Here is a 20,591-nt window from a genome sequence, read left to right on the forward strand (position 1 = left end):
GGTCTTTCACTCGGACCGTGTCATTCATCAGACTCAACTAGGTTACCTTCTGAAGGGGGTTTCCAGATTCCACATCAATCAGGAGATTGTGGTCCCGGCTTTTCAGTCTCCAGAGGATCGAGGCATCTTTGGATGTTGTAAGGGCTCTCCGCATTTATGTTGATTGTACCAGGGATATCCGGAAGTTGGATTACATTTTCATTCTCTCTGGTTTTTACAAGCATGGCTGGCCGGCTACGATGCAGAGACCTTAGTCAGCTGGCTCCGCTTAATCATCCGCCACACCTACGTGGTGGCCGACCTTCCGGCCCCAGCCGTAGTGACTGCTCATTCCTCAAGATTGGTTGGTCTCTCTGCGGCGCAGCTTTGCAAGGCGGCCACGTGGTCTTCCGCTTTTATGCGTTTGATGCCTCCGCGGATGCGGCCTTTGGGCGACGGGTACTCAGTGCAACTCAGGAGCATCCCCTTCCTTAGTGGGTTTGCCTTGGGACATCCCCAGCGTAGTCCATGTCCCCTATGGACTGTGATGAAGAAAAGGACCTGTTTAGTCCTTTTCTTCAAACTCCATAGGGGACACAGGGCGTCCACCCTGACTCACCTGACTGGCTCTCGTTTTTTTGTTTCCCTGTCTCTTTGGATGTTTGTGCCGGTCTTCCTTCTCTTTCTTCCCGCTCCTGCCTTAGGCTTGCTAACTTGACTGGCCTACCTGGGGGTGGGGTATAAGGAATCTGGGCTGCACATTTCTGAAGAAATTAACTGTTTGGTGCCCGGCTCCACTTGCCAGCCTATACCCCAGCATAGTCCCTGTGTCCTCTATGGAGTTCGAAGAAATGGACTTAAGACATAAGTCTCTTTTTATTATACACTCCTAATAGAGGGAACCTGCTCATATAGACAAATGTATGATGCGTATACTTTGTATCATCTGATCAACCTTTTTTTTTTTTTTGGGGGGGGGGGGGGGGTTAATGCGCAGAATTCTTTCATACTAGTAGCTCCTCTAGACCAGAGTTACATAAGCTATGGTTTATCTCCAGTACGGCTTCCATTATTTTTGGGGACTTTTCAGTATCTAATATGTGATACATTGTACACTGCCTCAATTTGCATCTATCAATAATGATGCACTAATATTTGTGGGGGGGTGGTGTTCCAGCTGAGAATAAATTTCAGGTGCAGCTGCTCTAGACTACTGACCTTCATTCTTTGTAGTGTCTGTTTAAGCAATATGATAGTTCTATGGAATGTGGGAGGTTTAGCGAAGATTTACAATGTTCATGTTTTCGGTAACGGGGACGATTTTAAAGAGCCAGAAGTGAGTGAGTTGCAGTTGCAACAGTGTAGAAACTGGTTGATGTGAAACCTGGAGACCACCTTAAGGCTAAAAAAAAAAAAAAAAGAAAAAAAAAACGTTTAAATGTAACCAAGTTACTCTATGGGATGCAAGGGAAAACTGGTGTTAATCGCTGCGGAGTGCTGGCGTACATGCAGTATTACACAGTCATCAGCAGAAACTGAATATCACTATGTACAAGGTGTCATAAAATACCTAATGGCCATCTATATTGTTTTCTTATGGTATAAAATTGTGCTCTTCAAAAATGTTATCTGAACAAAAGTTTGATGTGTATAGGGGAAGGGAAAAAAATAATCTATTCTGTATATAGTACTTCCTATATGGTCACAAGCTCTTCCCATGTATCCATCACTAGAAGTAATGCCTTTATATACCCAGCATACTTTGCTTCTGTGCTCGCTATTAAAAAAACAAAACAAAAAAAACAAGAAGAAATAATCGTTTGTTTTATTTTGCTGTTGGAAGTAAATAGACCAAACGCACCCAGGATGGACCATTTTGGAAAGAAAGAAGCACAACTGATTGGTGGTAGGTACTTTATTAAGACTCTTCAGAACCACACGAGTCGTACAGTGGTGTAAGTAACGTACACATGCTGTACAAGTGTCCAGGGAACAACACAGTAGTAGGCACTTGGAAGATTACAGCAGTCACAGTATTTCAGTAATCATTTAGCAAGTTTTGCCATTACAAAGCTGCATAGTGTTATTTGATGATCACACATGTTTAGTACTTGTGACAAATCTCAATTCTCCAACACAGTCATAGACATACAAGATCTGTTCAGAGATTGTACTCTGGTATATACTAGGAATTGCTCGGCACTTATTTATTAAATCAGATTAAATATCTACATAATAAATATTTGATTTTGTAATTCAGGATCTATTCTTTTAGGTTTGCTGTGATACAGGCTGTAAAGAAATGTAATATGAAGACTTCCTGTTTGTTAGGACTTGTCCAGTTTACGCTAACGTCACAGCAATGTGCCTGCATGTTTGTTAATTAACCTATGAGACACGTTCCACCTGTTCCAAAATGACCAGTATCTCTTGGCAGTTATGACACAGTCCGTCATTCCATCGCTTTGCTTGGTTGCGGCATCTGAGCACCCGAGAGCGCTCCCTGCCCATATTGCCATGACGTACCACTAATACCAGTAAAATCTGGCATCTTGTGCTGGTCTGTCTCACATGTAATGCAGTGTGAACCACACAGACCGTTACAGCTTCTGGAACAAAGATTCCATTGTCTGTCCTTGTATTTACATATTTTGTACACTGCGTAATTAGCATCAGGTGAAACTCAGCTCCTTCAATACACAATAAACTATGAAAATCTTAATTAGATATTTTATAGTACTTAAATAGTTTTATGAGAAGACAAGTAGTTTACAAACGTACACACGGAAGACTCAATCCAGTGATATACATGGAGGTCTTCAATACTCTGAGAAACGATTCGCCCATGTGATTATTTACAGTGACACACTCCATTTTATTTTACAGTAATGCTGCACTGACCTCGTGTTCAGCCACAAGTCCTGCACATCACTCCATTACTGTATAACAGTGACAGGCAATGTGATACCCTTCAGAGGGCCTATAGACTGCAAAAGGGGCCACACGTTATCCTTAATCTCAGTAATAAGTTAGAAGAAAAAAAAAAAACAAAGCACAGATCTGTAATCAACATAACAGCAGCCATTCTAAACGAGCGTTACAAGCCGTAACAAACAAAGCGGACCATAAAACAGGAAGGCGCAAGGGAGCCCAACTGGCCATCGTTGCTGTACAACCTCCAGTCTAAGTAGTGTAAACATTGCAGTTATACTGCAGCAGCACTAAATAAATAGATGCTAGCCTTGTCTGTAATTAAATTCCCAAAAAATAAATACATACAGTAAAAAGTTAACGTTATTTGGTTCGATAATAACAGTTCATGTAGTTAAGTATTATACTCCGTTCAACAGTTCATGTAACACAAAAGGGATGAAGCGCCATAAAAACATGACTAAGACACTAGTACAATTATTAAGACACTAGTACAATTATTGTGCTGACATCAGTGCAATTCTTAAATGACTTCTGTAGAATTTCCTTTGATTGAGCCCAGAAAAGATGGCCGACATCCAGTGCTCTCCCCATTGCTGGAGACTTCTGCTTCCCATTCCGAGTAGGCGGTGTCATTTTACTTCTAGCTGATCCCAAGGCCTAGATCAAGCCTGTGGATCACTTTTGGACTTTGGGCCTTATTTAGAGATGAACGGAATTGCAGATTCGCACAAAAGCGGCTGTGCAATACCGTCCATCTAAAAATGCTAAAGCAGCAGGTGGCGTCTGTAGGAAACCGACACCTCCTTGCTGCATCTGCGATACCAAGGTCGCAGCCTGAGATCACCATCGCAACCATCAGTCACAATGGTTGCTCCTTTGGCCAGGCTGCGGAAGCTTATCACAGCCTGACCGCGTCCTGGTCACTTGCGAGGCTAGGCAATCAACATCCACAGACGCAGACCCTGTTCTCGTCCCTCCCAGGAAAAGGGGGCAACACGCACCAGTCTCTGGACACAGTTGCCAGCTCCACCCCCTCAAACGCCGCAGCATGTCAATCATACTGCAGCTTGGGGGGGGGCTCTGCGAGCGAGATCGCAGAACAGGTCCTGTGCATGCAGAGACCCCAAAACATTGGAGAGGTGCACAAATGGGCCGATAGTAATGGTCCAAATGCGTTTACCTGCCCCATAGTTATATGACTGGATTATTCTTGAGTGTTGGGTCTGGGGTGCCACATTTGTGTGGTTATATCAGCCCACATGTACAGTATATATTACTAACAAACAAAATATATCAATGGCGCAGACAATGCAGACTACTGTTAGAGACTTTCTTAAGTATTTTTTTCTTGATCAATAAATAATTTGTTGAGTAAGAAGATTTAATCATCAGGACATTGTGCAGGGGATGTATTCCCCCAAACCATAGAAAAGTTCTATAACTCCATACTGGTCCAACGTCGACACCGAAGATATATTTTGTTTGTTCTTATAGTTCAGCAAGCTTCTTTTTCTTTCTATTACATTTTTTTTTAAATCTGTATTAAAACAGGGATTCACCTATAACCCTATAGGCATTATTAAATCCTAGTCAACTAGTGTTCTCCCCAAGCTTTCTATTGGTTGCAGCAATGTCAGGAGTAAAATTAAATCTATGAGAGTCAATCAATGCTGCGGAAATATAGGCCGACTAAACCGCACCTGGAGATACATCTCTTATACATTGTTACCTAGATCTCAAAATGAGTGGAGGGGTCTTTGGTTTGGTTTTACGAATACTGCATACTTATCCTTCTTTTGTATTTTAAAATGGAAGCCATCTTTGAGAAAATAAAAGTGCTTTATGGGAGCTACTGAAATATATGGCAATAACCAGGTAATGGGATCCGGTGCTGGAGGGTGAATGGGAGATGTAATCAAAATGTCAACATTCTGCACAGACCAGCAGTGGAGGGGGAGGGTAAGGGTTAGGCCACGGTCGAGTAGGGGTGGTCAGGCACTAAAGGGAGGTTTAGGGGTTAGTCATACTTGCCGCTGGAAGTCATCCTGAAGACCCCACCGGACCTCCTGGACCAGGTAAGTCACTACTAGAACACAGGGACGTTTTGTCGCCATTCCAGGTGACATTTCATCGGCATCAACACGATGAATACTAGCATTCCAAGCATGACTACATTGCAACCATGTCGACATTCTCATGTCGACAAAATATACCAAACCCAGTGAATGGCACCCTATTACACCAGCAGATGCAGGTCACGAAAACAGACAGTGACTAAACAAGTGAATAATCCACCTCCCCTATAGGGATAACGAGCACTGTTATGTGGCAATTATTGCCCACAAATGCACAGACACGGTTTTTTGACCACAGCACCAGCAGCGCTATTAAATCTATCCAGCTATGCAGGTAACCAGCATGGTGCCACCAGTGACGTGCAAGCGTTAGTTATTAATATAATTATGCCCGGTTTTAACTAAAGAAATACACTTAGGTATAGATCTCATTGTGCATTGACAGTTTGAAATTGCATTTTGATTGCCGTATTACAGATGGCACACCATGGGTGGGGGGAGGGGGGGCATTAGGTTCATCTTATAAAGTGACACAGAACCATTTCATATCCAATACTTATTCCAAATATGACGCACTCTCAACACTCCTGTAGTGCTTGTGCATAGTAAGAACTAGATGCCTATTGGATGGACAGATGTTCTAAGGTCTAGATTTTCACGACTTTACTTGAACAAAATTATTTTTAAACACCATTAATGTCTAAGTGAACATTTAACACTTAAACAGCAGCAAAACACAACAATGTGAATAGGAAGTTCTCACTGGCTGTTATGGAGCCATCTGTATTACCATCCTGGATATCGTGATACTGTATACTGATCACAAGGAGGACGGCATTCGGTACTGGTCTGTATTACCATCCTGGATATCGTGATACAGTATACTGATCACAAGGAGGACGGCATTCGGTACTGGTCTGTATTACCATCCTGGATATCGTGATACTGTATACTGATCACAAGGACGACGGCATTCGGTACAGGTCTGTATCACCATCCTGGATATCGTGATACTGTATACTGATCACAAGGACGACGGCATTCGGTACAGGTCTGTATCACCATCCTGGATGTAGTGATACTGTATACTGATCACAAGGACGACGGCATTCGGTACTGGTCTATATTACCATCCTGGATATAGTGATACTGTATACTGATCACAAGGACGACGGCATTCGGTACTGGTCTATATTACCATCCTGGATATAGTGATACTGTATACTGATCACGAGGAGGACGGCATTCGGTACTGGTCTATATTACCATCCTGGATATAGTGATACAGTATACTGATCACGAGGAGGACAGCATTCGGTACTGGTCTGTATTACCATCCTGGATATAGTGATACAGTATACTGATCACGAGGAGGACAGCATTCGGTACTGGTCTGTATTACCATCCTGGATATAGTGATACAGTATACTGATCACGAGGAGGACAGCATTCGGTACTGGTCTGTATTACCATCCTGGATATAGTGATACAGTATACTGATCACAAGGAGGACGGCATTCGGTACTGGTCTGTATTACCATCCTGGATATAGTGATACAGTGGTACTGTATACTGATCACGAGGAGGACGGCATTCGGTACTGGTCTGCATTCCCGCTCAGAAAAGACAAAAAAAATGAATGGATCAATCCACCATTATCTATATAATAATTAAAGACAGTGCCGTGTACATTTATATGCTCAGACCTCAATAGATCAATACTCTAAGGTCTGAACATATGGGTGGCACTAGAACAGCCAGTGAGTATGCGTCTGCAATCAGTAGTGTTATTATTGTGTTACACTGCATCATTTTTAGGGATCAATCTAATTAACTGCATCTCGCACTCGGCTCTCAGCCCGAATTCGCTCTATTCTCTATGTGGCTGCGAGGAGCTTTGAGCGAATTCAGGCTGCAGTAAAAGGGCGGCTGTTGCTGCGCTGACTCGCTTTCTGGGGTAATTGGATTGACCTCTATATTTGTTGTTTTTTTTCCCCAATTGCAATCTAATCTTCCGTGGTTTGTTTATCAACACCAGCCGGTTAAATTCACCACATTGTGCAAGACTTCAGACATTATTAAATTAAATACCATACGACTATCATTAGGAGTTAAACAACCGTCTGAGTGACAGACGGCACGGACCCTCCCCTCTCCGAGGATAGGGAACGATTGTTCAGCTCCTGCTGAAGTTCCTCCAATTTCTTCTGTAGCTCAGAGCGCTTGGCAAGTAAATCCTTACAGCGGCTGTTGATAGCGTCCTATGAGAAAAAGGTGTATAAATCAGTCCAGTGTTAGAGACAGGTTCATAATTGGGACAATGCAGAAGTGAACACGGGGCTGTGGAGCAGGGTGACAATTTTGAGTGGAGTTGATAGAAATGTACTGAGTCCTCTCCAGCTTCAAACATCAGGAGTTAAAGCTGCCAGGACTGGCAGAGCAGCACATTTAGGGCCTGATTGCTAGTCGGACGGATCTTAATTAACAGTGAATTTGAGCTGACTGCGCATGTTTCTGAATCTGAACGTATGGGGGTGCGCATGCACTGCCCAATGCACCCGAAGTAGTAATTAGTTGCGACTGTGTCGGTTCTCAAGCGAACAGAGACTAACCTAAAGTAGGCGTTTCTGGGCGGCAAATATCAATATGCACTGAGTGGCTGCGTCTGTTGGGAGTATCATAGGAGTGTTCTGGGCATGTACCCAGATTTCTGTGCTTAATTTAGATGTTCATACGTAGATGGGATGCTTGTTTCAGATTAAACCTTTTAACCCAGCATGGGGTTGGTGCCGGTCTAGATACTAATGATGGTGGCTGAAGCATAAAACGCAAAAAAAAAAAAAAAGGGGGTGGGGTGCGACCGGGATGCATGAAAGCAAACAAATACTAACAGACGGACAGATTATGGCTTAATTATCGCATCTTAAGTCTGTAGGCAGCCGCACGCAAAGTCAGTATCACCCCTGACTCAGCAAGGCTGGGTTGTTCTCTATTTGGAAACAATAGACGTCTGTTGAAAAACAGGAAAAAAAAAAAAAACTGTACTGAAGCTGCATAGTTGAAGACTTGTCCATTGTTCAGAGAGTGATCTAGGAGTGTAACATAAGTAATGCATGTATCATATAAGGAGAGTTATGGTAAAACATACCCTTGTTAACTCTCTTTCTTCGAAGTCCTTAGGGTCCACAGGGAGACAATGGGGTGTAGGTGGTACTTGGAGGACTGGACACCAACAGCAAAGCTTTTTTCTATCCCAGGATGCACCGGTCCTTCCCCCTATACCCCGCCCACAGCCTGAAGGCAACTCAGTTTTGTTAACAAGCCCAAGGCAGGAGCAGGATAGGAGAGAAGGAAGACTGGTACACTAAAGAATCACACAGAAAACGAAACAAGTGACCAAGAGAAGAAACCCATAGAAGCCAGGTGCGTCAGAAAGAGTGGAAGAAAAAGTGAACAAGGGTAAGTTTTACCATAACTCTCCTTTTCTTCTTCAGGGTCCATAGGGCTCCACAGGGAGACAATGGGGATATCCCAAAGCAGTTGTTCAAGGGCGGGGATGCTCCTGAGCTGAGAGGAGAACCCGGCGTCCAAAGGAAGCATTCTGAGAGGCAAATGTATCAAAGGTGCAGAAACTAACAAAGATGTGGACAGAAGACCCAGGTGGCTGCCTTGCATAGTAGTTCGGCAGACTCGCCTTGGCGGGCTGCCCACGAGGGACCCACAGAGCGAGAAGAATGAGCAGATACTGTAGCAGGCACAGGAAGGTCAGTCTGCATGTAAGTCTGAGATACTCACGCAAATCCATCTGGCCAGCGTCTATTTGTTAAGGTGCCCACACACATACCGATGTCCTCACGATACGATTTTATGGCCAATTTCCTCATGAGCTTTCACGGGAGCTCCCTTGCCGTCGTGATCATGATTTGGAGTTAAAAATGTCCAATCTGACTAAAGATCTATCTTGCAGCCAATGCATTGTATCCCAGATTGGCTAATCTGCCCTACAGCACGGCAGATCAGAAGATGCGATGTACGACGAGCGGGGACGCGCATCGGCATCGAGCTCGTGAGTATAAACACACGATTTGTACTTTTTTTTACCCGATTCGTCGTCACGATTCGTCGAAATCGGCCAAATCGTGTAAAATGTCGTTATGTGTGTGGGCACCTTTAGGTGGCCATCCCTTCTTGTGGAAACCATATAGGACAAAGAGGGAGTCCGATTTCCTGATGGAAGTAGTGCAGTGCACGTAGATCTTCAGAGCACTGACCACATCTAAAGAGGCCTCACCTGCCGAGAGGTCTAGTGAATTAAATGCCGGAACCACAATTTCCTCATTAAAGGTGGAAACGAGAAATCACCTTGGAAAGGAAGACAGGGCGCGTTTGAAGAACAGCCCTGTCCGTATGAAAAATTAGAGATGGGGAGTGACAGGAAAGCACACCTAAATCAGATACCCTATGGGCAGATTCTATAGCCAAAAGAAACAGTCTTCGCAGTGAGCCACTTGACATCCACTGATTCCAGGGGTTCGAATGAAGGCTCCTGAAGTGCTTGGAGCACCACCAAATCCCATGGAGCCACAGGAGGGACAAAGATAGTTTATATACGTAGAACACCTTGCAGGAAGGTGTGAACATCCGGTAGAGGAGCAATACTGTGCTGAAATCAGATCGACAAAGCAGAGACTTGTACTTTCAGAGATGCTAGGCAGAGGCCTAGACCCAGTCCAGCCTGAAGAAAGGCAAGAATTTGAGAAACCTTAAAGACTTGCGGGTCATAGTTTCTTGGAGCACACCATTTGAAATATGTATGCCATATTCTGTGGTAAATGCTGGCTGAGGCCAGTTTACGTGCTCTGAGCATGGTCTGGACCACAGAGCTAGAGAAACCTTAGCCGTTAGAAGGGATGTCTCAAGAGTCAAGCCATTAAAGAGACGGGCTATATCCGGATGTAGACATGGACCCTGAGACAACAGGTCTACCTGTAGAGGAAGTTGAAGAGGAAAGTCTATGGAGAGCCTTTGAAGATCGGAGTACCAATGACGTCTCGGCCAAGCTGGAGCTATGAACAGGACTGTGCCCCCTCCTGTCTGAACTTTTGAAGCACTCAAAGAAGTAGGGATATTAGAGGGAAGAGATATGCCAAATGGAAGTTCCATTTCACAGACAATGTGTTTATGAAGGCCGCGTCAGGGTCCTGTGATCAGGCTCCATAAATTGAGAAGTTGTTGTTGTATCTTGAGGCCATGAGATCCACTTCCGGAAGACTCCATTTGTTCACTAGAAACTGAAAGACTTCTGGATGTAGAGACCATTCTCCTGCATGCATGTATTGACGGCTGAGGAAATCCGCTTCCCAATTGAAAATCCCCGGGATGAACACTGCAGAGATGGCTGGGAGATTGTGTTCGGCCCATGTGAGAATGCGGAACACTTCTGTCATTGCTGACATTCTGAGTGTCCAGTTGGAGATTGAGGTAGGCCACAGCCGTGGTGTTGTCGGACTGTACTTGTACTGGCCTGTTTTTCAGAATATTCTGAGCCAGAGTGAGAGCTCTGTAGATGGCTCGAAGTTCCAGGATGTTGATTGGTAACACTGCCTCGACTGGTAACCATCAGCCTTGGAAGGAGTGCTGGCCGTTTACTGCGCCCCACCCTCAGAGACTTGCATCCGTGGTAAAGAGAGCCCAGTCCGGGATCCAAAAGGGATGACCCTTGTTCAAATGGGAAGTCTGTAGCCACCAGGCTAGGGACAGGCAAACCTCTGGGGGGAGGCTCATTGTCTGGGATTTGAACAGATGGGGTAGTCAGTTCCACCTGGAGAGGATCAGGATGGGCGTACTCCACCATGTCGAAGGTGGATACCATTGATCCCAAGGTCTGCATTGCAGAGTGAATTGACACTCCGCGATTGTGGAGCAGTCTGCATAGTCTGTGCTGGACTGCTGAAATCTTGTCTGCAGTTAGAAAGATTCTCTGAACTAGAGAGACCAGGAGGGCTCCCAAATGTACCATCCTTTGAGAGGGTGCTAGGGAAGATTTTTTTTCCCAGTTGATCAGCCAACCATGCATTTGAAGAAAGGCAATGGTTACCTGTAGATTTACGGTGAATAGTCTATGGGGAGCTGGCCAACAGCAAGAGATCGTCCAAGTATGGGAGCAGTCTGATCCCTTGATGACGAAGAGAGACAGCCATAACTGCCATGATCTTAGTAAAGACTCGGGGCGCCGTGGAAAGGCCGAACGACAGAGCCTGAAATTGGTAATGTTGCTGCAGTATAGCAAACCGGAGATAGATGTTGATGAGAAGGCGCTATAGGTACATGTAGGTTGACATCCTGAATGTCTAGAAATACCATAAAATCCCATGCTCCATAGCTAATATAATGAAACGGAGGGTCTCCACACAAAACCTGGGCACCCTGATAAACTTGTTCAGAGATGTGAAGTTGAGGATAGGCGATGAGACCCATTGGGCTTCTGAACTAAGAAAAGGGTAGAATAGCAGCCCTTGCCCCGTTGTGAGGAGGGGACCCAAATTATTACTAATGAATTCAGTAAAGACTGAATGGCAATTTGGAGCAGCAGGGCCTTGGTTGGGTCCGATGGAGGTCCTGTGTAAAAGAACTGCTGGGTGGGGGGTGGGGTCGCCTCAGGAATGAGAGGGCATGTCCATAGGAGACCAGTTCCCTTACCCAGGCATCTGATGTGATTTGATGGTGAAGTCACCCTCCCACCCTAGGAGCCCCCAGGGAGAGGCCAGCCCCATCAGCCTGTAGGCTTATCCTCAGACTTGGCAGGTGGAATTCTAGTAGCCCAGGCCTGTTTGGCCCTAGGCTTGGAGGCCTTGGTTGATGTCTGCTGTCGTGGAAAGGACTGACCCTTGGCTTTTCCTTGAGGGGGAAAGGACCGAAAGGATGATGTCCGAGGCTTTGTATTATATGCAGAGGGCAGGAACGCCGTCTTGGAAGCTGCCAAAGTAGTCACAATTTTATCTAATTCTGGACCAAATAGGATGTCTCCAGAATAAGGCAGAGACTCCAGAGTCCGTTTGGAGTCTGAATCTGCTTTCCAGGAACGTAGCCTAACAATACGGCAGGCCACTACTGGAGTGGCAGATATCATGGAGGCCAGGAGAGCTGTATTCATAGCTGCTTCACCTAAGTAGGAGGCTGCATCTCTAATGTGAGATATGAAGGACAGCTGTTCGCTCGAAGCATCAGGGGGAAATGTCTCTTCCCAGGCCTCTTCCCAACTCTCAATGGCTTTTGCCACTTAGCCCGTAGCCCTAGCAGGACGAGTAATAGCTCCTGTAAGAGAGTATATGGATTAATGACAAGCTTCTATACGTCCATCTGTAGTCTCCTTCAAGGAGGTTGCAGTATGTATGGGTAAGGTGGCATTTTTAACCAGATGTGTTTCATGAGAATCCACTGCTGGGGGAACTTCCCATTTAATACAATCAGTAGCTGGAAGAGGGTAAAAGGAACTGAACAGTTTGGGAATTTGAAACCTTTTACCGGGTAAATTCCAAGCTTCACTCATGTGATCAGATAGCTGGTCAGAGTGAGGAAACTCTGGTAAAACTACCTTTTGTCGTTTAAATTGTGCGTATTTTTTCTTAGGAGTGGATTCATCCTCTTCTATTTGTAAAAAATAGTTTTAACAGCTCTCACAAGAGTAGGTATATTTAGTTTAGAGGGTGGCTCCTCTTCTCCTGAGACGGAGTCAGAGTGAGAGAGGTCCGAGTCTTCTGTCTCCCCAGATGATATTCAAATATAGGAAATAGGAAGGGGAAGGGAAGAAACTCACCGCACAGGTAACAATATCACCATAATATTAAGAGTAAGCAGCAAAGTATATATTGTTATCAATCAGAAGTTGAAAAAGGCTATCTCCATGATATTCCTATAGACACATATATGTATGTATGTAGGAGTTGTGGTGGTGCTACTCAGAGTAAATAAATGCAGAAAAGTAGAAGGGTGAAAAGTCCAAAGACCGAATCCAAGACTCTATGATGGAGTACTCTTATAGCTAATCTGCATGTAATAAAATATAACTTTTATTTAAATTCAGACTAAAAAATGGACTTGCATTACAAACACAAACTAAACATTATGGGAGAAAGATGATATAGTAAAGGGTGTAAGGGAGAAAAATATCCCTGTGAAAGCAGCTAAATATAAGAAAGACAATACAACACAAATTCACAAAAAATACACAATACTATACAGTATTGGATACACCCAGGTCGTTGAGTTTCAAAGGTATATAATCAAATGTTCATACAATTGGAGAGATATAATGATATCACTTTAGCAAGCTAAACATATGATAAGAAAATCTCTAGATATAATGATAACAAAATCAAGTCCTGTAAATGGACCAATCACTATAGAGATATACCATATAGTACAGAAAGATGAAAAATGAGGGGTGTGAGAAAGCCCGATCTACCACAGAGTTCTGCTGCTCGCCATTGTGCTTAAGCAAAGAATGTGAAGTGAGAGACCCGTGTGTGTCACAGTTACCCCTCGAAGTTAAAGTAAGGTCACGACCCTGTAACAGGCATTCATTTCAATCCCCTCATTGTCATACTAAAAAACAGCATTGGACAAGGAAGGGGGAAATTACTGGGCTGCAGGCGGGAGGTGATAAGAGTGTAAAGTCAAGGTATACCGTTGGTCAGTATTTGCCTTATAAATCCTCAAAATAGGATGGTTATGGCGGCATTTATACCATATAGTATAGAAAGATGAAAGTACGGGGTGTGAGAAACCCGTTCAGTCAACGAGTTCTGCTGCTTCCCATCTTGCAATAAGCAGAGGCTGGGAAGTGAGAGACCCGTGCTTCACAGTAACCCCAGGAAAATATAGACAATATCAAGTCCCTTCAACGGGCATTCGTTTCTACCCCTTTATTGTCTTGCTAATATAGCATTGGACAAAAGAGAAGGGGGAAATGACTGGGCTGTAAGTGGGATGAGATAGGAGTGTATAGAAATAAATCTACCCTTATTAGTATAGGTATGTGATCACATAAGATTATTCTAAGCCCAGTTGATATATAGTAACAGAGAACTTTGTAGGTGCTAAATGATAGGTAGCAGTCACCTTATAAGAAAAAAAAGGGGAAGGGGGGCACAAATAATAGTTGTACAATTGTGTCAGAATAATATACCTAGCCTAATTAAAGGCAATCAAAGAGTAAAATCTTCTTGTCTACTTGTGTAAAACTCTGCACCGGCCCCAAAATGTGTGGCTCATGGCAGTAATGTGTGGCTCATGGCATTAAGAGACTATATGACATGAACCTGAAGGCCAGTATCTAATGGTGTGTACACATGGTACGATCAGTCAGCGATAACGATATCGCCGACTGATCTCCCTGCACCTTCCCGGTGTGCTGGATGATCGATATCGATCATCCAGCACACCACCAACGACGGGCCAGCGACCCACGATCAACGATCGCGGGTCCATATGCAACCTGGTCGATATCGACCAGGTTGGCCTGCATGCACGGCCGATAGACGATATAGTTATCGTCCATATGTGCCCGCACATCGCTGGTCGTTTGAGGGTTGGAAGGCACCAAAACATGAACGATCACGATATGAACGATATCGTTATCCTTCATATCGTGAATTTTTATCGTACCCTGTGTACGCACCATATGAATGGTATGATAGGAGTGCATTATTCTGCACCCAATCAGAACAGGCAGCATAAATGCATCAAAAAACGTAAATTATAAAAAAACAAGAAAAAAAAAAAATCACGTTGAATTTGCTTTCTAGTCACATGAAAAATACGGTTAGTGAAAGCACCAGAAAGGGAAAGGAGAATATTAAAATAACAAACTGGAAAGTTAGTAACAGTCAGAAATGTAGCAATAAGTATCTCCAAAAAGTTCTAAATACACACAAAGAATAAAGAGGGAAAACAAAATCTCAGCAATGCAGATTTTTTTTTTTTTTTTTTTTTTTTTTTTTTTTTAACTCTAGACTGGAGCAAAGTTCTCCTGAGCTAGGAGAGTGGTTCACAGAACATTCCCCAAACTCAAAGGGCCATTGTCTAATGTGTTCCCTGCGGCAGCCATATTGGCAGAGCAGTATTACCACTTCAGACACCAGGGATCAGGTGGTGTAATTGGCCAGGTCAGGTCAGCCATACTAATTTTTTTCCTGCATTATAACTTATCACTTGCAAAATTTGTCCAAACCATTCGGTTCGGACCAGATAAAATTGTGAAGGGGACCATGCAGTACCCTTAACACTCAATGCCCATAACTGAGTGAGTATGCGTAAATGTAAGTAGATATCAAATGCCCACTTACCAAATAACGAACTATAACAATTGGTCTTTGTATGTGGTATTATACTGCCTAAAAAAAACCTATTATAGAGAGACTCCAATACTCTCCATTATTACTCTTCTTTTTCAAGTCGCTTATTATATTTTTCATACTGGCCCTGTTATAGACAGTTTTATTTTCTACTATTTTTTTGGCAATAATAATCCCTAACTGGCATTGTTGGTTAGATATACTACTTAGTCTGCTACAAAGTGTATTTACTAAAGTGAAAGTTTTTAGAAGTGGAGATGTTGCCCATAGCAACCAATCAGATTCTAGCTATTATCTTCTAGAAGGTGCTACTTAAGGTTGGGTATGGGATGCAGGAACTTCGGATCCCGGCGGTCAGAATCCCGATGTCGGGATCCTGACAGGGTTAAAATCCAGACACATCTTTGGTGCCTAACCCTAACCTCCTCCCTCCCCGCACCCTAAACCTAACCCTCCCCCTAACACTGTTACTTACCTTCGGTATCCCGGCGGTTGGGATGCCAGCACCAGGATTTTGCCCGGCGTCGGGATTCCAGTGCCGGTAATGTAAGTGTCCGCATCCCAACCGCCAGGATGCCGACTGTATCTCGCTAGTTAAATGTTAAGTAGAATCTGATTGGTTGCTATGAGCAACAACTCCACTTCTGAAAACACTCACTTTAGTAAATAGACCCCTATGGGTCTATTACACCTGTGGACAGAAAGAGGGCAGGTCAGAAATTGCTGTGCATGTAGGTAATTGTATGCACCTGTGATTTAGTCCTTGGGTTCCACCTTATGTAATACGCTATCCACAACTGCAGGTGTCTCGTGCTGGTCACTGGATACAGGACATGGTCGGAGTAGTCCACAAACAAAGGATTGCTGAAATCTTCAAGCTGGCTGTTGATATAGGACCACACAGAGACCGTCTCTTGTGGCAGAGACTAAAGAAGAAAACAATATGAGGAATTTAGACAAAGTCCATGATTTCATTTCATACTCTTCTCCTGCTTAATTCATTGGGTCGGCAAATTAATTTAAATCCCTTCGCTACCCAACAGTAGTAAATTAGTGAACTTTCATTCCCTGGGACACTTACCACGTGCTCTATGTAGCAGGGTTCTGGTGCTATAACCGAGCTATGTCACTATGTCGGACCCCTCCTGCAGTTCTGGTATCAGGAAGGGAAGGCATTTAAAAATGTAAGCTTTGTAATAAAAAAAAGTGTAAAGCCCCAAAACACAGTGCGGTCCGGCTCCTCAACATCACCGATGAAAACATTTAGCTAAATCTGATGGACGTCTGTACAGGTTACAAAGTGGTGTGTATTTCACCCTTGCCTGTGTACTGAGATTTGTGTCCCATTACGCACCTAAACATGGCACAAATTATGTTGTACCACGCCCCCCCTCCCCTTCTGAAGCCTAACCCTAGCTCTCCGCCAAGTGCCTAACCCTAAAAATCATGATAAACAGTGTTTACCAAAGTTATGTCAACCTTATGCACTGTCGACCTTTTAACTCTGTCAACCTATTTACGGTCTACCTTCTGGTGTCTGTCTATTGACCGACTATCTAGTTACTGTCTACCGTCCGGATACCCCTGCCACAGCCTTACACCGTTTTTAATTGTGAGGGGTTTATCCAACTGTAATAAGAACTAGGACACTTTTGTACAGACACACAAACAATGGCAGTGCATTGCATAGTAAGGCTTTACAGGTGTGCTAACACTTCTGCAAAGTCATGTTACTTTTCTTTTTCTTTTAAATACTCTCTCTTAATAGTTAAAATAGACAAATAATAGGGCTTGTGCATGTATTTATTTGTAGGCAAACAATGCCTGCATCACCTCAAGCAGATAATTGGTATAGCAGAATGCTGTGTCCCCACAACAATAGCACTGTACTACATTGTAACCATGCCATGTTTTAGGACTCTGAGAAATTGCATTTAAATGAGGACGTACTCACAGAAATGGGCAAGAGACTCCCGGACCCTACCTCATGTACTCTCTGCTGCTCGCTGTTACAAAGGAACGTCCCAAACAGACAGCTGTACAGGTGATCCAGAATAGTCAGGAGAAAATGCTCATTAAACTCAAATGCATGAGGGAACTGTGGACAGGAGAGAAAATGATGAATATGACAAAAGACATGATCAGACTAAAATGAAGAAACTTTATTTGAAGAGAAAGTCCTAATTATAATGCGAGTTCATCCTGCACTGAGATGGCAAAAACATGTCTAACACAAGAGAGAACCCTTGTATAAAGGAGGAGATCTACTACACACCTGTCTCGTCATTTGCCAAACACAGTCAATGAACTGCAGGAACACTGGGGATCGGTCAGAGTCTGCATGATTCTTGTCACCGTGGCCGATCCTCTTGGGTGAAACAAAGACAGTTTTATATTGTTATAATGTAATCTGTATCAATAGTGTAATAGCAAAATAATAATAAAGTAAAGACTAGGGGGTAATATATATATATATTGGGAGGTGCTACCTGATGAGACTAATTGCAGCAGGCACAAAAACAGACAACCTACCCTAAAGAGGTTACCTGGATACCTTGTCCAGATTATGCTACAAACCTCTATTGATTGCAAAATTTCATTGCATTTATATATTATCAATAATTTGGAGATATGCACCTGAGATTTGTCTGTTTTTGTGCCTGCAATTAGTCTCATCAGGTAGCACCTCCCATATATAAATACATTATATAAATACATTATATATATATATATATATATATATATTAATTATATATTTATTCAGGGTGTGCAGTCCAGGAATCTTTCCCATATACCAGCATTCTGATCGCCAGCATCCCGACAGCCGGGATTATGACTGGTCCCCGTCCTAAACAACCAGGGATCTTTAAACATTTAGAAACATACAGTCCGGATACTCCAATGCCAAATTTCTAAATTGCTCTAAAGTTAATATAAAATATTATGAGTGAAACATATATAAAAAAATGATACAAAAAAACTTTACATTACAATAAACATTGCAGCAAATCCATCACTACTGTAGATATCTGTTGAAGAAAAATTTCAGTCTTCAAAAAGAAGGCGGTGGCAAAACCTAAACCTCGCAAAAACGTTTTTGGGTCACGTTTCAAACCTAGGAGCTGATTCAGAGCTACGCACAAGTCGTCGCAAGTGCGGCTGTCCAAATCTTCGCCCGTATTCACAGTCGCACGTATCTATGCTGCCGCCCCGCCCAAATCCATCCCCTTGCAGAAGTAGCCGCCATTACCATCAGAGGGCACCTGCACCAGCGCTATTCTTTGTGCAAACAGCCAGAAATCAGATGGACCTATGCGTACGCCCCACTTTGCATAGCCCGCACTTCCTCCCACGCGCTCTCAGAACACTTCTCTTACATGTGAACGCCCCATTGCCGCCCATGTTACACCCTACTCAGCTGCCAATAGGGATGCAACAGGAAATGTATAGGACTCTGAAAAGCCAGTAATTGCCTATATGTTCGATTTGGATGCAAGCGCAGTCAGAGGAGTAGCGTGGAACCATGGCGCCCGGAGAAATTGCATGCCATACCGCCCCCCTCCCTGTACTGAACTGTGCCAGTGGGGTATGGCCAGCCTGTGGGGAATTCTGAAGTGGAGAGAAAAAGAGCAAACAGTGGCAGTATAACACTTGGCATTGAGGTCCCATTGGGGGAATAGAATGCTTTCCCCAATGGGACCTGGATGGCGCCCTCTGTCCATTTTGGCTCCCGGAGCTCATGCTCCACCGGAACCACCCTCGCTACTCCCCTGAGCGCAGTGTCAAAAGCGCAATTTCCGTCAGCAAAACAGACATGTGTGAAAGTCAGTAAGAGATAAGAGCGGGTTTGGATAACAGTAATCATGGGTGTGGGGCTACCATGGTTCTGATAACTAGTAGGGGGGAAGGGTATCTAATTATTGGCCAAGATTCTTAGCACAATTTTACCCACATTATCTCTATCTCCTTATACTACATTGACTCAGTGATGGACAATTGGCATTCTGTATTTGAAATGAATCAAACACAGATTATGGACGATACTTTTTCAGCACTTTATTATGTCTGAGCGTTACTTATTGCAGCAAAGAATTAAACTCACAGTATAGAACTTGTGGCCGAAGCTCAGCCATTCCTTCTCCACCAGCACCTCAAACCCTTGGATGGTTCGATAATAGCCATCAAGCATGAGCATAGCAAGGGACGTGAGCTGTGCAGTGCGGTCCCAGCCATCGCTGCAATGGACAACTACGGACGTCTTCCCCGATTCCACTTTGTCTACGATTCTCAGAGCACCAGCAAGTATGAACTGGAAGACAAATCACACAAAGATGGATATCATCAACTAGATTTCATGACGTCTCTCCCATAGTGTGCATGGAGAGAGGCGGAAGCTGGAGTTCAGAAGAGAATTCCAGCCTCCGGCTAACGCAGCGCTGCAGGGAAGGAGCCGGGCGCCCGCTGGTAATAACATCGCAGCGGGCGTTCGGCTTAGAGCCTCCCTGCGGCACAACCGGGCATGCATATGAATCATTCTATATTATAGAATGATTCATATGCATGCCCGGCTGTCCGTCCATTACACCCATGAATTTCATTTTTACCCCATGTGGGGTAATTTACCCCTGTTCCCTGACCACTGGTTTAAGCATTCCCTTCGCTAGTTGATAACGCGGACCTTAATATGTTCTAGCCAGTGTGTGGACTCCAGGTTAGACAGCCAGTGGGATTCCTGGATGATGGGATACGAGATCTCCTTCAGCTTTCTCAGAGATTCCCTCATAACGTGGATATTGTGGATGTCCAGGAAGATCAGCTCCGCATTTTGGTATGCATCCTCACTCTCAAACCCTCCGCCCTTAGCCTGTAGAGGAAACAAAGGGACATTGCTGTGTATCGGTCATTTAAAATGACTATGCACAAAATAAGAAGATAATACCACGTCAAACTCTGCTCCATGGGTGAATATTCACCTGTGAACCTGGAAGGGTTTATCCCCCTCCTCACTCTAACAATCAACCACTAATACCCCTTTTAAACCGGAGCTAAAACCCGGGTTATTGCAGGTTTAACCCGGGCAGCTCCCTGGTGTAAAAGGGGAGAGAGTTGGATCGCCGAGTCTAGTGACTCGGCAATATAAACCCAGGTAAATAGCAGGGTTTAACATGGGCTTAGCCCGTGAAACCCTGCTGTGAGAACAGCACACTCCGGGTCACGATGACCTGGAGTGCGCTGCTAGCCGGCCGAT

General features: G+C 44.0%; 1 protein-coding gene across 2 annotated transcripts in view; it reads right to left on the reverse strand.

Annotated features, from left to right (window-relative positions):
• Positions 1-1,892: 1,892 nt before the first annotated feature.
• MTMR2 (myotubularin related protein 2) overlaps positions 1,893-20,591 on the reverse strand; it is a 46,652-nt gene continuing 27,953 nt past the window's right edge. For both annotated transcript variants that reach the window (XM_088456735.1, XM_088456736.1), the window contains exons 10-15: positions 20,022-20,207; positions 19,446-19,652; positions 17,619-17,711; positions 17,328-17,441; positions 16,093-16,269; positions 1,893-7,249 (exon numbers count right to left, since the gene is read on the reverse strand). In XM_088456735.1, coding sequence (XP_088312861.1) covers positions 7,100-7,249; positions 16,093-16,269; positions 17,328-17,441; positions 17,619-17,711; positions 19,446-19,652; positions 20,022-20,207 — 927 coding nt within the window. In that variant the 3' untranslated portion in view covers positions 1,893-7,099. The remainder of the gene's footprint in view (positions 7,250-16,092; positions 16,270-17,327; positions 17,442-17,618; positions 17,712-19,445; positions 19,653-20,021; positions 20,208-20,591) is intronic.

This window comes from Taudactylus pleione, unplaced genomic scaffold (genome assembly GCF_031769625.1).
Source record: "Taudactylus pleione unplaced genomic scaffold, aTauple2 ptg000711l, whole genome shotgun sequence".
NCBI lineage: Eukaryota > Metazoa > Chordata > Amphibia > Anura > Myobatrachidae > Taudactylus > Taudactylus pleione.